The following is a 15,873-nucleotide window of genomic DNA, read 5'->3' on the forward strand; positions in this document are numbered from 1 at the left end:
CCCACGCTCAGCACCCACCTCTCCCCGAGGTCCCCACCCCGGCCCAGCCCTGGAAGCCTCCACTACTCGGATGAGGATGTCACTAAATACAACGACCTGATCCCTGCCGAGAGCAGCAGCCTCACCGAGAAACCCTCCGAGGTCTCTGACTCTCAGGTGACCACCAGGGGCTGGGGCTGGGGACCTGGGGCAGGGGGACAGAGGGACAGGATGGGGGGTGCTGACCCCAAGCATCCCTCCCACTCGCTGCCCACCATGGTGTGGGTCCTGGGGCACATTTGGGGAAAGCAGTGCCAGTCCCACTGCCCCACCCCCTCCCACTTTTAGGCCATGGGATGCCCCGTGGATTTGTGACACAGATGCAGCACAAAGCTGGCACAGCCCCCAGCCCTTGTGCTGGGGATGTGGCACTGCAGGGGGGGCTCCCAGCACTGCCAGGGACAGGGGACGGGAGGGCAGCGGGGTTGGGGACTGTCCTCCTGTGCCTGGTCACTGGTGGCAACGGCCACGGCTCTGCCAGCCCTGCAGAATGGCAGCTTTGTCCCCTCCTGGGGAACAGGGCAGGAACGTGGCCACGGGCAGCTCCTTGGGGAGAGAGAGCCCCCAGGAGCATCGGCCCCAGAAGGGATGCTGGGTGGCACCTGAAAAGATGAGGGTGAATCCCAAGGTGGGGGGATGGAAGGTCCTGGGGGTCCCCACAGCTGTCCCAAAGTGTAAGGGGGGGGGAGCATCCCCTGGCTCCCCCCATTGCTGCCTGCTCTGGTTGCTTCTTTTGCCTTTGCACAGCAGATGCCAGCTCGGCTCCCTCTTGCCTCTGCGGGGCTCGAGTGGCTTTTGAGGAGCTGTGAAGAGCAGCAGGAGCTGGAGCTGGCTCAGAGCAGCTTCCCCAGCCCTCAATGGGCCCTTTGTGCGTGGCCCAGGGAAGCTGAATCCAATTACCAGCAGCGGGGAGGCAGTGCTGTCAGCACTCCCTGCCCAAAAACACCCATCACAGCCCCCGTGGGCCCCAGGACCCCGCAACCCTTTTGCAGAAGGTTTTATTATGCTTTAGCAAGAGGGAAAAAAACAAAACAAAACAAAAGGAAGAACAGCCCAGTGGTGCTGCAGCCATGGGGATGTGCTCTCCAGCATCCCTAAAAAGAGGCCTGGGAAGGCTCAACCTTATTTTGGGGCTTGGGGGTGGGTGGTGGGGGTGATGCTGCCCCTCCCTCTGCTCACTCCCATCTCGTTCTTTAGGGCAGTGACAGCGAGTACGAGGTGGACCCCGGCCACCAGAAAGCCCACTCCTTTGTCAACCACTACATCAGTGACCCCACCTACTACAACTCCTGGCGGCGGCAGCAGAAGGGCATCTCCCGGGCACAGGCTTACAGCTACACTGAGAGTGACTCGGGGGAGCCCGACCACACTCCCCTCTCCAACAGCACCTCCACCCAGCAGGGCAGCCTCTTCCGCCCCAAAGCCAGCAGGACTCCCACCCCACAGACCCCTGGCAACCCCCCCAGCCAGCCCGGTACCCTCTATCGCCCACCCAGCAGCCTGGCCCCTGGCTCCAGAGCTCCCATCGCTGGGTTCTCTTCTTTCGTTTGATATTTAAGCAGAAGGAAAAAAACCAAACAGGAGGAAAAAAACCAACAAGCAAACAACCAAACAAAGGAACAAACAAAAAAAAAAAGAGAGGAAAAAAAAAAAAAAGCAAACAAATTTACAAAACCAAACCAAACCCAAACAGAAAAACCCCAAGAAATTAAGAAATAAGCAGCCTGGGGGAGAAGAGGAGGAGGAAGAAGCAGAGCAAGCCTCTGCCTGTGTCTCCCCCAGGACATGGGGACAATCGGTGACATGGAGACCCCCCCCAACTTCCAGAGGGGAAGAGGAGCTCTACTGACCTGACAACCTCTGGACCCCCCCAGCCTTTGGAAGAAGGAGGCAGCTGCTGTGCCAGGAACCCAGGGAGCAATTATTCCTCGCCTCCTTTGTGCCTGCCCCAGCACAGAGCCCCCCAAGAGACCCCAAAACTTTAAACCCCAGGAGAGCCCCCCCGGGGTGCAATCGGTGCTGATGTCCCCCCTGATTTTGCACCCCAGGGCTGGTGAGGACAGGGACAGGGTGCTGTGGTGACTGTGGCCACCTGCATTTTCTGGTGGTTTGGGGGTTTTTGTTTTGTTTTTTTTTATTTTAATGGGGTTTTGTGCAGAGACCTGGGACCATAAGGAGGAGCAGGTGGGGGTGATGATGCCCGAGGGTCTCCAGGGCCATTCTGGTGGTCTCTGCACAGCAAACCCCTGCAGTGCCTACTGGTGAGCCAGGCACCAGCCTGGTGGGGCCGTGGTGCCAGGGCTGAGCCAAGGGAGATGCCAATAAACAGCCTGAGGATCAGCTTGTGTCACCTCTCTGTCACCCTGCTGAGGAGGGACCAGGGGGAGGTGTCTGTCTGTCCTGCTGCCCCAGCTGGGCTTCTGTCAACCCTGTGGCACCACAGTGGTGCCAGGAATAGTCCCTGCAGGTCTCCCCCCCCCAGAGCTGTGGGGTCTGTGGCTGAAGGGACTGGGGACCCTGCTGCACCAGGTGCTTTTGGCATTGCTGGCACTGGGGTGGTTTGCAGCCCCCCTTGCTGTCTGCTCTTATCTTTCAGCCCTGGCAGGAAAATCCATGTGATGGCCTTGGGTTTCCATGCCAGTCACCCCCTGGCAGTAAGGAGTGGGGGGCTAAGGGGGGCTGAGCCTCCCCACAGCACCAGCACCTCCATCCTTGGCCAAGGGCTGCTTCCTGGCAGGGATAACAGGGTCGAGGGGCTGTGGGGTCTTCAGGACCCTGCTGCTGACAGGGCAGAGGCTCAGAGCCCCTTGCAGGCTCCTGTCAGGACCCTGACCCTGGTGTGTGTGAGGGTCTGGGGCTGCTGGAGGGAGCTTTTTGCAGGTGCTGCATTTGGGAGGCACTTGGAGTTGTGTGTGTGTGTGTGTCCCAGTGCTGCAGCTGCCTTCCCATTCCTTGGGCTGGGAAGAAACTGGAGACATTGGTGGCATTGCTGCCAAGCCAGGGCCACCAGTGGAAGTGTCATTCCCAGCTCTGCGTGTCACCATGTCCCCAGAGCCATCGAGAAGCTGACTGGCGGGTGATTCATCTGACCTACTTGGGAGCTGGCACCAAAGGGAGCACAGCCCCAGGGGTGTCTGTCCCCTCCCCGGGCAAAGAAGCAAGGCCTGACCCCCCTCCTGGGGGAGATGTTGGGCTGGGGACAGAGGGGACCTGGGGGTCTGGGTTTGCCTGGACAAATCCTGCCCCTTGTTTGCAGCCTGGCTCCAGCCCCAGGCACCCCGGCTTGTGCAAGAGAGGCTGTGCTGCCACGGGGGCTGGGACACGGGGCAGAGCAGGTCTGGGGAGTCGAGCAACACAGACAGGATCCCCGTGCAAGGGAAGATCCCTGTGCAAGGCACACTTGTGGTGCAAGGGACGTTGTGCAAAGCACTACTCCTCACACGGGGGATGCTCCTCTCCCTGCCAGCCCCTGTGAGCACCCAGGTGTTCCCTGGCCACGTCCCCCATAGCAGGGACAGCAGGGTGCAGGTGCCAGCACCCAGGGAGCAGAGCCCAGGCCCTGCTTGCCCAGCTCATCCCTGGCCATGGGGAGGAGGAGCCAGAGGGTGCAGCAACAACCACAGCAGGTTTAGGGCTGGCACCGTGCTGGGAGGGGAAGCTGCTGGTGTGGCTGTGGCTGGAGCTCCTGGGGGTGGTGGTCAGGCCTTTCTTCTGGTGGTTCCCCAGGGCTGAGGGATGCTGCACCCCAGGAAGTGGCAGATCCCACATCCCACCCTGCTGGCACGTTCACCCTCTGCTCCCCAGGGAACCTCCCTGGGATGGTCCAGGAACCACACGGAGACCAAATCCCAGTGTGGGCACAGCAGAGATGGGCTGGGTGCCAGCGGCACTAGCGGGAGCTCTCACTCATCGTGCTGCCTCAGTTTCCCCCCCAGCACAGATGCTACAGGACCAGCCGGGCTCACAGGGGGAAGGCAGGGTGCTCCCAGCTGAGCACAGCCACCTCTCTCCCACCTCAGCTTTCACCACCACAAACAGCTTTTTCCAGAACTCCCTCCTGCTGCCCCGACCCCTCCAGGCAGCTCTGGGCTGCCCGTGCTCGGCTCTGCTCCGTGAGCTGTCGGCACCACTCAGCCCCCGGGGACCGAATCTGCCCTGACACATCTCCCGACCCGCGGGTCTGCCCAGGGCAGAGCTCTGCTCGCTCGTCAGGGCTGGCGAGTCGGAGCAGGGCAGGGGGCAGGAGCTGCACCCCCAAACCTCGCTGTGCAGACAGGGTGGCACCCGAGTGGTACCAGCTCCCGGGGCAGAGCTGTGTCCCCACCTTCCCCTCGCTGTGGGGACAAGGACAGCCCCTCCTGCCATGCCGGGGGGGAGGTGGGACTCGGCGCATCCTCAGAGCCCTACCTGCCCCAGGCCACGCTGTCTCCGGGGCCGTGCCGGGAGCTGAGGAGCTGAGCACGGCGGGGATGGCAGCGGAGCCAGGAGAGCAGCGGAGAGGACGGCCCCAGGTCTGTGCACCCTGTCCTGCAGGAGTGGGTGCCAGCCGTGGTACCCCAGCTAACGGGGTGGCAGGACACGGGGTTCCCGTGGGTGCTGCCAGCCGTGGGGTTGGGGGGGTGGTCCCCGCAGCAGCCAGGCTCCAGGTGGGATCTCCCAGGGGGAAGCTGTGGAGGCTGTAGCAGGGCTTGGCGATGGGTTGCTGGGTGGGTGGTGGGTGGTGTGAGCCCATTTCCTGTCTCTGCTTGTCCTGGTGCTCACCCGTGCACCCGTGGGTGGTGAGGTGCCAGTGCTGGGAGTGCTGGGGTGCACTGGTTAGCAGGATAACCACTCACCCCTGGACGAAGGGCACGGAGAATGGATGAAACCCCACGTCTGTGGCTGCAAGCTGGTGTCTGTGGGTTTGCTGGGGCTGCTGGGGAGGGTTTTGGCAGCTGCCAGCTCAGGGCTCTGGTGCTGGAGAGATCTGGGGGGGCTGTGGGAGCAATGCCCCATTCCCCGCTGGCAATGCCCACACCCTTCTGCAGAAATGGGCTCGGGAAAAGCACCCGGCTGGCTCGGCAGCATCTCCTGCCCGGCCAAGGCTGTGCCGGCAGACAGAACTGGCAGGCGCTGGCAGCAGGAGGAGGGGACGGGGCTGCTGGGAAACTCGGGTGCTTCTCCATGCCCTGCTTCACAAAGTGCTTTTCAGTCCTTTCCTTTCTTTATTTTTTTTTTCTTTTTCTCCGCGTTCAAAAGCTGCTGAGAAGCAGTTATAGGGTGGGGGATTCAGGGGGGGCCGGAGTGATGCAGCCACCCCCTCCATGCTCCTGAGCCTCCTCGGCCTCCTCTCCATCTCCCCAGGGCCGGATCCAGTCCCAGGCAGTTTTTTGAGTCTACTGAGTGTCTGCTTTTGCCAACCAGAGCCAGACCACCCCACGGGCTCCCACCACCACCCCACAGGCTCCCACCACGCAGCTGATGTTAATCCCTCCTGACTGTGCTGTCTCTGCCAGCCCTGTGCTCCCATGACAGTGTCAGGTAAGGTGAGCAGCACCTTGCTGGTGCTGTGCTGGCCTTGGATTAACACACTCTGGCCTCACACGAGTGGGTAGAGCTGCTGGCTGGGGGTCTTGCAGACCCTCCTCCTCACCTACCAACAAACCACAGCTGCATCCAGCAGTGGCTCCTAGGGGACCCCTGCTCAGCTGCTGCCACGGGGCTCTGCCTCCAGCCTCAGTTTCCCCATATGGAAAACAAGGAAAATAAAATTTGCCAAACAAAGCTGCTATGAAAATAGCACTGGTGTGAACTGGGGGAGCAGCACGGCCTGGGAAGGAGGGAAGAGTCTGCTCCAGACGAGCCACCAACCACCAGGTGCTGCCCAGCCCTGCTGCAGCCACAGCCACGGCTCCCAGGATGGTGTCACTGAGGGGGGAGTGGAGCTCCTTGCACCCAGGACATGAGAAATCTTCATCCCCCCGCAGCATCGTGCCCCAGTACCGAAACCTCCAGGGCTGCATGGCCGGAGCACCCTGGGACCCCCCTCGCCACCCCATCCCCCTCACTGGCTCCCTCCCTCCACACTCCAGACGCTCCGGAATACACAGGAATCGCTGCACGAGGCAGCTTCGGGATAATCTGGGCTCTCCCGCCCTTTTTCTCCCACAAAGGTCTCTCCTTAATCCCCGAGAGCGGCTCTGCAGCGCTGCACTCTCCCTTTCAGAGCCGGGAGGGGCTCCGGGGTGTCCCCGCCATCACATCTCAGCCATGGACCCCCCTCCCCGACTGCCCCAGGGGCTGGAGGGGGCTGAGATCCCCCCAAAGGGGATGGAGCAGCGGGGCTGGATGGGGACAGGGGGATGGGGGATGGTGGAGGGCGAATGTGAGTGCTGCAGCCTCGTGAGTGTCACGGTCGTGAGTGGAACCCCCCCACTCCCTATGGGTGCTGCCCTGCAGCTGAACCTCATGGTGGCTTTTAATTGCCCTTAGTTAGTTACTGTCTCGCACGCCCACCGTCTGCCGGGGGTGCAGCCAGCCCCTTGCTCAGCCCGAGGGACCCCACTGAAGACCCCCCGAGCCGTCTGGGACTCCCCTCCCGCCTCGGATCCCTGCACCCCACCCACGGAGGGGCCTGGGGACCCCCTCGAGACCCCGCCCGGGGACATCCCCCCCCGCAGGACACCCCGGGGACCCCCTACGGGCGGAGCCGCGCTTTGGACAAGGGGTGACCACCCCCTATCCCCCCCGCCCCACTCGGGTTTGAATGGAGGGTGTGGGGCTGCCCCGTGACGTCTTCCCACGCCATTGGTCCGGGCGGGACGATGACATCATGCCCGAGGGGGGGGGGGGGGGGCGGTTTCGCTCCGGCTCGGCTCGGCTCGGCGCGGCCATGGGCCGGCAGCGGGTCCCGGGCGCGCAGGTACAGAGCGGGAGGAGGGGGGGGGTTCCGGGCTACGCTGTGGTCCGGGTCAGCCCAGCTCAGCCCGGTTCGGCTCGGCTCGGCGCGGAGGGGTACATCCGGGCGCCGGCTCAGCTATTGTCCGGTGGGCGGGCGGGGTCCCCGGGGTTGCCCCCAGCCCCACTCCGGTAGCGGGTTGGGGGCTGTGGTGCCCCCCACCACACACGCCCAGATAGCGGGGCGTGGGGCCGGTTCGCGTCGCGGGTGGGCGAAGGGGTTAACAGGATGAGGAGCCGTGTTTGCCCGGCGCGGGATACCGGCCCGGCCCGGCTCACCCCGCCCCGCTGGCGGTAGCCACCGGCGACCGTTCGCCCGCGGCTCCTCGGCTCTCCCGAGCCCAACAGGAGGTTGGCGATGGCCCGAGCTGGCGGTGACCGGGGCTGGGGCGGTGGCTGCCCGCGGCCCTGCTCGGAAAGGTTGATCCTCCCCGCTCTGGAGCGGGTCCAGCAGCACCCCTGGGCCGGACGGGGCTGGGCACAGGAGGGTGCTGAGTCAGAGCCGCCCGAAATCCCCCTCCAGCCCTTCCTGGGAACTTGGGACAGGGTCAAGGGCTTCCCGGCTGCCCCCCCCAGGCTGCTCGCTGTCCCTGGGAATCACACGCCGGCGCCCACGAGTGCCCCGGGGTGCGGGGAACTGCCCGGTTCTGCGAGCCCTGGACATGGGGGTGGCTCGCAAAGTCGGTCCGGTGGCTAGCGAGCGGGGGCTGGTGGGCAGTGACCGCCCGTGGGGAGCTGGACACTGCCCATGCCGCCCTGGTTTGACCCCAGCAGTAGCAGCGTGAAGTATGGATGTTTCCAAGTGCCGAATTTATAGATCAGGGAGGTTGTTCTAAAGGGAGCTGTGATCGTTAGTGGTCTGGGGGAGAAACTGAGGCAGCACAAGGTCTGTGCGTCCCGGGACGGGGCTTTCTCCCTAGCAGGGTGCACAGGAAACCCTTCTGTTTTGGACACAGCTCCCTCGGAGACCGTGGAGCGAATCCAGCTGAGGTTTAGCACCCAGGAGGTTCAGTGGGTTTGGGTCCCGGGGGGGTGGGCGGTGGCAGAAGAGCAAGGCTGGCCTGAATCCCCATCAGAGGGGCCATCCGACTGTCCCTGTGACACGGGACTCCCTGGGTGACCCCAAGGGACAGCCACAGCGTTGTGCTGACCGCGGCGGTCTCTGCCTTTGTTCCCCGGGGTTTTGTTGTGAGCACAAACAACCACGGCGGTTCCGGGCCCCCCGAGCCGGGGTGCAGGAGGCTGCTGGGTCCCTCTGGCAGGTAGGGTGCTGCAGCCAAGCCATGGGAAGCCTGCCTGTTTACTTCCCGTCCACCCCAGCGAAACCGCAGGAATTCGGAGCCCGGCGGAGGTCGGGAGGTCTGTTTAGCCCCGATATCCTGTGGGACCCCAGCCAGGCCTTGTTGTTGCGAGGGATGGAGCTGGGGCCAGCGAGGAGACGATAACCTTTCCCCCCGGAAACTTCCCCTCCTCGCCCCGAGAGCCTCGGGTTGGTTCGTGGCCCCCTTGCAGGAGGATTTATGGTCCTTTGCGTGTTCTGGCGTGTCCTGCCAAGAGTTCCTCGCTGAACTCTGGCTGGTTCCCGGTTGTTGGCAGTCCCTCGGGGAGTGCTGCTCTGCTTTTGGCACCGGCGTGCTGGGGCGGTGAGCTCCCCAGCTTGGCGCTGCTTGGCGTGCCGATAGCCCTGGCCAGAGCCAGAGCCGAGCTTTGCCTCCAGCCCTGGCGAGCTGTCCGGTGGCCCCCAGCTCCCATGCTCGCTGCCTTTCTGCTTCCAGAAGCGCTGCTGGGGCTGCTCCACACATCCCGTGGCTCAACTTGCAGCAGCGTCCCGGTGCCAAGGACAGGACCAGACCTGTCACCCGTTCCGGGGAAGAGACGGTCACCGGGGCGCCGGGGCTGCCCGCACCGACAGGACTGGCTGCCCCGGGGCCCTGGGGAGACTCCCTGGAGAGCCCGACGCGAGGGTGTGACAGCGGGCTGGTCCCCTCCCGGGGCCGGTGGTGGCAGGGTGTGATCGGTGCCATCTCTCCGGCAGCTGTCTGCCAGGCAGCAACATCAAAAGGTCTCCCGAGCCGGATCCCCGAGGGGCAGCGCACCAGAAAGTGGGGCTGAGCAGCTGGAGTGTCCTCCCTGCCCGGCTTCTCCCTGGCCCTGGGCAACACGAGGGACCCGACCGGTCCAGCACAGCCCCTGTCCCAGCGCCTGGCAGGGTGGGGAGAGGATCCTCTCATCTTTTGGCTGGAGGGTGCTGCCTGGGGTGCTCTGCGTGGCAGAGCTGGGGAGGCTCGTTTGGAGCTGGATGGGCCGGCCGGGATGCTTTCCCCCTCCGTGGGTTTGGCTCTCCCAGCCCTTGAGCAGGACAGGCAGGGGGTGGACTTGGTTGTGTCCCTGTGTGCACCCATGCACCCTCTTTGCTTGAGCCACTGGTGCTGAGCAGAAGGTGGAAGCCTTCACCATCAGGGCGTGTGGTCCCACTGCCTGCCCTGCTGCTGGGAGCCTGGGGGCTGTCTCACCCTCCCTGCTGCCTGCAGGACCCCCCTGTCCTGCAAAGAGCCAGCCACTCACAGGGCAAATCGTGTCCCCAGGGACCTGAGGCTCCTGTTCCTCAGAGCTCGTGGTCCCCAAGGCCTGGGAGGGCAGGTGGGAAGCAGTGCACGCTCTGTCGGTTCACTTCATTCCTCTTGTCCTCTGCTCTGCTCTGGCTTGCAGGTCCTGTCCCCTCCCCTTTCCCCAAGGCCCTGCTGTGACTTGGCCATGCCCTGGGCTCCTTGCCCCAGGATGGGCAGTGCTGCCTGCCAGCCTGCCTGCCTGCAAAGTCTCTCCGGTTACAGAGCAGCTTTCCCTGGTGGGGAGCTGGAGAGGCAGCCCTGGCCTGGTTTCCTTTGTGAGAGCACCGGCAGTGGGAATGTCACAGGATCCCTTCTCCTCTCCCTGAGTGAGAAGAGAGAAAAAAAAGGGCTCTGTATCCTGCTCCCCCTTGGGCAGGACGGGGCCGGCAGCCTGGCTGGGCGGGCAGCAGCATCCTGCCGTGCTGCCTCACCTCTTGGGATGAGCTGGGAGCAAAGTGTTGAGGGATGGGAGAGGCTTTGGCTGCCACTAAAAGGCTTCGTGGGCAGGAGCACTGGTGGAGGGGGGACACAGGAGCTCGTCTGGAGGCTGTGAGGGTGGTGCAGAGCTGCTGGATGGGGTGGCTGCCACGGCGTGCTGGCTCCAGCCTCCTGGTGGCCCCTTTGCCGAGGCTTGCAAAGTATCTCACAAATGCTGAACTTGGCCCCCGAAATCTAAATACAAGGGAGGGACAGTCCCCAGATGGCCTAAATCAGCAGCACGGTTGCCTGGCCCAGCTGGGGAGCTCGCCGGGAGTGTTTGTTTTATGTAAAACCAAAGGCTGGAGGAATGCCTGCCTGGAAGGAGCTGCTGGGAGGGGGAAACGTCTGTGCCATGCACGGGCACATGGGCTCTGCTGGGCCTGCCAGAGAGCCTGGTGAGGAGCTCCAGAGAGCTGCTTGTCTGCAGGATAGGACAAGGAGGCGAGAATTCTGCTCAGCTTCTGGTTTGGGGGTGCAGAGAAGGTGCTGTGGCTGCCCCAGCCCTTCCCTGGGCTGCTGGGGTTGAATCGTAGCTTCCCCTGAGCAGAGCACCCCCACCATGTGTGATCACATCCCCAGGGCTCCGCCACAGCAGGGTCGGGCAGTTACTGTGCCCAGGTGTGGGGTGGGTAGGAGCCTGGCCGTGTGCTGGTGGCGTGGGGCTGGTCCCACACAGGAGCTGTGCAGGGAGTGCCAGGCACTGGGACTTTGCACTTGCGTGGGGTCAGAGTCCATCCTGCCTGCAGGGAACAGGCCGTGCCACAGCCTTTCTGAGACCCCTCTGCCACTGTGAGGGATGGGCAGGCAGGTTTGGGGTGGGTTTGGGGGCAGGAGAACTCCCCAGCAGTGCTGGGAGCAGTGGGGCAGATGCTGTGCCTACTTGGTGTCCAGCTGTGCCCAGGTCGTGCAGGGCCCACACTGCCATTGCTGCCCGTGGGCTGTGGGGTCAGGGGTGGCTCCAGCCCGACCCCCCCCAGGGCTGGGTGACCAACGGGGATGTGGTGGCCCCCTCTCTGAGCCTTGCTCAGAGGACAGACGTCCATCCCTTCCCGTGCACGTCACGGGGCCGCGGTGTCGCCGGCGGTGCCCGGCGGGAGGAAGGGGATGGCCACGGGACCTTCCGTCCCAGCAGCCTCTCCCGGGACCACCTGGGGGCTCCTGGCGCCAGGGCAAGTGTGGGACTTCGTGACGTTGGTCACTGTCCTTGTCTCCTCCCGCTGGGCTGGATGGGGTGACCGCTGGCACCCAGGTGACCACGGGAAGGAGGAACATGGCTCCTCGCATCCCGGCCCTCGTCATCTCTGCCACTCCTGAGTCACAACGGTGACAATGAGGTGGCTGAGGGGAGGGGGGTTGGGTGGGTGGGCATGGTCCCACGTGGGCTTCAGGGTGCTCAAGGACATGTTTCCCTGTGTCCATCCTGCTGAGCTGGGCACGGAGGGGCTCCTGCAGGGACGCCCATCCCGGTTTTCCCCGTCCTGCTCCTTGCCTGGCGGTGCCTCCCGGAGGCTCTGTGTGCTCCTCACACACTTCCTGCCGTCTGTTTCCAATTCCTCCTGGCGTCTGTTCCTCCCTGCTTTCTTCCAATTAAAAAAAAAAATAAAAAAATCCCAGGCATCTTCTCGATGTACAGCTCCCAGAGGCTCGAGTGCTGCCGTGCCCCACTCCTTCAGGCTGGGAGGGGACAGCGGGTGCCCCGTGTCCCTCTTTGTCCCTGTTCACGTGGGGCACGGCGCTGGGGACCGTCCTGCAGCCCCCCTGTGCTCAGGTCTTTCTTCTGTGGTCCTTTCTGCATGATTCCTCCATGAATGGGGTCTGGGATCCGATTGTCTGGAGGATGTGGGGAGCTTGGAGGTGTCTGGGGACCCGTCCTGCATGGTGGCTGTTCCCTGGGAGAGCGGGGTGGTGGCTGGTGTGCCCATCCGTGTCCTCAGAGCCTGACCGTGTCCTTCTGTCCCCTAGGAGTGAGCTGTTGGTGACACCGGTGGGAGCAGCAGCTGCGAGCACGGGTTGGGACGTGGGGCTCCCTCTTGGCCACCACGAGCAGCTCCTTGGAGCCCCCGGCAGCGTGGCACCAGCCCTTCCCTCCCCGCAGCAATGCCCATCCTCAAGCAACTCGTCTCCAACTCTGCCCACTCCAAGAGGCGCTCGCGGGCTGACCTGACGGCCGAGATGATCAGCGCGCCCTTGGGGGATTTCCGCCACACCATGCACGTGGGCCGGGCAGGGGACGCCTTTGGGGACACCTCCTTCCTCACCAGCAAGGCTGGGGAGCCGGGGCCGGAGGTGGGCGAGGAGCTGGGCACCTCCAAACCCAGCCTGCTGTCCCGCCGCTTCCGCAGCAGCAAGCGCTCGCAGTCGGTGACGCGGGGGGACCGTCGGGACATGCTGGGCTCCCTGAGGGACTCGGCGCTCTTCGTCAAGAACGCCGTCTCCCTGCCCCAGCTCAACGAGAAGGAGGTGGACAGGAGCACGGGGCAGCTGCCCAAGAGCCTCTCCTCCAGCCCTGTCAAGAAGCTGCCCGAGGAGGGGAGCCTGGAAGAGCAGCAGCAGCGCCCAAACGGGGCGGCCGCGGGGCCGCTGAGCCCCGGCTTGGATGAGCGCGACTTCGGGGACATCACGGAGCTGCCTGTCGTGGTGGCCAAGAGCGGGGCGGGCATGAAGCACGCGGAGTCCATCATGTCCTTCCACATCGACCTGGGGCCCTCCATGCTCGGGGACGTCCTGAGCATCATGGATAAGGAGCAGTGGGAGCAGGACGAAGACCCCGAGGCGGAGGAGAGCTGCGAGGAGGAGGCGGATGCCGCCCTGCCCGGCTCCCCGGTGGCCGTGGCAGCCCTGCAGATCCAGAGCCCCTCCCGTGGCACTGGTGGGCGCTCCCCCAGGGACAGCACTTTGGTGTCCATCTCCAGCCCCGTCCCTGGGCCGCTGAGCCAGCGGGGGGGGGCCCCTGAAACGCCCTGACAAAGAGTTCTCCTTCGCCGACGAGGATGACGACGAAATCCGAGTATAAAAGGCGAGCGGCCGAGCCAAGGGCTCTGGTTCTTGTTTGTGGTTTCTTGGACACGGAGACAAATATCCCGGTGCTACAATGGGTGCACCAGGGGAGACTCAGCTCCTCCCTCTTCCCTCTCCCCACCCAGCAGTGGGTGCCCCACGGCAGGACAGAGCTCTGCTCCTGGGGCTCTCAGCACCCAGAGAGCTCCAGCACAACCCGGGAGGGGAAGCAGACTGGATTTTGGTTCTTTCTGTTGAACTTTGGATATTAGCTCCCTTCCCCTTCACCCACGTAAAGCAATATAGGATCCAACAAGTCGAGGCTTTGAAAGTTTAGCCCCTTTAGTAATATATATCTATTTTTTTCCCCGCCGTATGGTTTTTACTGCTCTCTGATTTGTACTTAACTTTCTTTACTCTCGCTTTCGGTTTTAATGGAGGGGAGATTTCTCATGAGGAAGGGCTTGACTCTGGAGCTCAGAGGGGGTCCCCAGGACTGTGGGCAGCTCCAACTCCCTGGCCTTTCTTGGGGACCTTCTGCAGACCAGGAGCCCCCAGCCCCATGCTGCAGGCTCACTCCCCATCCCTCGGATGGATGGACCCATCCCAGCTCCCCTCCAAGCAGACCAGGGATGCTGATGGGAGGGTGGCTCTGAGGGACAGAGCCAGGGTGGCCCCAGTGTCCCCGGGTGGCTTCAGGGCCATGCTCACACTGGCCTGGTGCAGGCAGGGGGTCTTGGGGGGGTTTTGTACCATGTATGTACCAATGTGAAGAATAAAAGGAAACGGTAGTGACAGCAGTGGCCTGAGTTCCTGGGGCACGTGGGGGTGTGGGTGTTTGCACCCTGCTGCACAGGTGGGGACTGACTTTCTCCATGCTGCCACTGTCCCCAGAGCCTGTCCTGCTGCCTGGTCCCCTGCCTGGTGGCTGGTCCCCTGCCCGGTGTTTCAGCCCCTGCAGTGGCCGGAGGAAGCAGCAGAGCTCCCGCTGGCCGGATCTGGCTCCAGGCTGGGACCCTCTGGCCAGGCTGGTTCCTGCCAAGGGTCAGCTCTGCCAAGGCTCTGCTCTGCTCCCTGCCAGCCAGGGAGGAAGGGAAGGTGATGGCGGGGCAGGAGTGGCTGTCAGTGGGACAGGACTGGCTGTCCCCACTCCTGGGGGCTGGAGACCTTCCCTGAGCAGGTGGAGAGGCCTGGGAGGACCATCCAGGCTCTCCTCACTGGTGCTGGGGGGGACACGAAAGGATTTGGCCTTTCCAGCACCTCCTGGTCCTAGGAGATGCCCCTGATCTCTGGAAGGATCTCCCTGAGGGGAGCAGGAGAGTGCAGGGACACAGCAGGGACACAATGGGGTCCTGTGCGTGCGCCAGGGCCAACACAACACCCCGTGGCGTGGGGACATGGGGACATTGGGCCATTGTCCGGGATGGGGAGAACAACAGCAGCTGTGGCTGGTGGCTCTGAGCTCACCGGGCTCCCTCTGCCCCCAGCACCACTGCCAGAGGCCCGGGGCCACTGTCCCTGCTCTGAGCATCCTCCCCTCTCCTGGTGCCTGCATCTGGGGAGCTCACAGGCTGCCGGGCGCGACCTTGCTCCTCCTGTCCCTTATGGATGCGGCAGGGCAGAGCAGGTCCCTGGGCTTGGCACCTTGTCCCCTCCTTGTTCCTCGGGGAGGGGGAGAGGCCCCCGGGGCAGCTCAGCACCAGCCGCCTGCGACCATCACTCAGCAGCCACCATCGTTGTGACGCCTGTCGGGTCCAGCTCCGGCTCGGCAGCACCGCGCTGCCGCGACCCGACGGGGCAGAAACTGCGCGGGGGTTCGCGGGGCGTGGGACAGGATGGTGGCCCTGGCATGCTCAGTGCAGCCTGGGCTGGCAGCGCCCGGGCAGCTGCAGGAGAGGGCAGATCAGCCGGGGGGGCACCCACAGCCTCCCCAACCTCTCCCTTGCACAGCACCGGGGTGGGTGGGTGGGGAGCAGCTCTGCGTGGGACCTGGTGCATGCGGGGGCTGCAGGCAGCAGGACGGATGGGTGCTGGGTGGGTGCGAAGCACCCGAGGGCAGCGCCGGGCCGGTGCGTTTATAGCTAGTGACAGAATGGGAGCAGAGCTCCATCCCCGATGTGTCAGCCCACGTCGCTGCGGGCGCGTGCCGGGGACACGCGTGGCTGCGGGAGCTGCGTGATGGAGGAGGGGTCGGAGCCTTGGGTTACACCCACAGGGGCTGTGGGAGCCTTTGCCGAGTGGGCCACCAGCAGCCCAGCGCCGTGTGCCACAGCCAGCCCGGCAGCGGGGACGGGAGTGGCTCCTCATGGGGCTGCGAGGTGTCACCTTGTCACCCTCCCCTCGGGGACGTGGATCTGTCCTGCTGGGGATGGAGCTGCTGTGCACCCAGCAGTGCTCAGAGCACTGAAACCCACGCAGGATCAGTGCCCTGGTTCTGGTTAGGGCTGAGCAGCAGCCCCGGGGCTCGGGGGTTGACCCGGCCCCTGCAGACTCCCTTGAGACTGTTCTGCCCCCAGAGGCAGCTGTGGGTGCAGGGAGGTGATGGGGGGGGTGTGGGGGTGTGATGGGGGCCCTGAGCTGCCTGCAGCTGGGCTGCAGCTCCAGGCACTCAGGCTGCAAATGGAGAGCAGCTGGGAGCAGCTCCTCTCTTTAAATGGAGGGCTCTGGGCTACTGCTGGGTTCCTTTCACTCTGGTTCAAGGAGGAAGAGGAGGAGGAGGGTTCCTCAGTGCTGCTGTGGCCCAGGGTGGGTGTCCTGACCTGCAGAACGTGGAGCTCCCTCGGGAGAGCTCTGATTTCCTGGGGCAGCCCCT

General features: G+C 64.2%; 2 protein-coding genes across 6 annotated transcripts in view; both read left to right on the plus strand.

Moving 5' to 3' along the window:
- Positions 1-1,656, plus strand: part of SDK2 (sidekick cell adhesion molecule 2) — a 42,401-nt gene extending 40,745 nt beyond the window's left edge. The window contains exons 44-45 of the mRNA XM_030461982.1: positions 30-156; positions 1,237-1,656. Of these exons, the coding sequence (XP_030317842.1) occupies positions 30-156; positions 1,237-1,590 (481 nt within the window). The 3' untranslated portion in view covers positions 1,591-1,656. The remainder of the gene's footprint in view (positions 1-29; positions 157-1,236) is intronic.
- Positions 1,657-6,850: 5,194 nt separating this feature from the next.
- CDC42EP4 (CDC42 effector protein 4) lies at positions 6,851-13,858 on the plus strand. 5 transcript variants are annotated; one of them, XM_030461990.1, is made up of 2 exons: positions 6,851-6,940; positions 12,027-13,858. In XM_030461990.1, the coding sequence occupies exon 2, from the start codon at positions 12,162-12,164 to the stop codon at positions 13,026-13,028; it is 867 nt and encodes a 288-aa protein (XP_030317850.1). In that variant the 5' UTR covers positions 6,851-6,940; positions 12,027-12,161; the 3' UTR covers positions 13,029-13,858. The 5 variants fall into 5 exon arrangements, with proteins under 5 accessions (XP_030317850.1, XP_030317852.1, XP_030317851.1 ...); XM_030461992.1 differs by lacking the exon at positions 6,851-6,940 and adding an exon at positions 7,015-7,032; XM_030461991.1 differs by lacking the exon at positions 6,851-6,940 and adding an exon at positions 7,044-7,064.
- The last annotated feature ends 2,015 nt before the right edge of the window (positions 13,859-15,873 follow it).

Source organism: Calypte anna, chromosome 18 (assembly GCF_003957555.1).
Source record: "Calypte anna isolate BGI_N300 chromosome 18, bCalAnn1_v1.p, whole genome shotgun sequence".
NCBI classification, from domain to species: domain Eukaryota; kingdom Metazoa; phylum Chordata; class Aves; order Apodiformes; family Trochilidae; genus Calypte; species Calypte anna.

What these genes read in the sequence shown, in the direction of transcription:
- CDC42EP4 (XM_030461990.1), top strand. Translation starts at nt 12,162, where the DNA reads ATGCCCATCCTCAAGCAACTCGTCTCCAACTCTGCCCACTCCAAGAGG.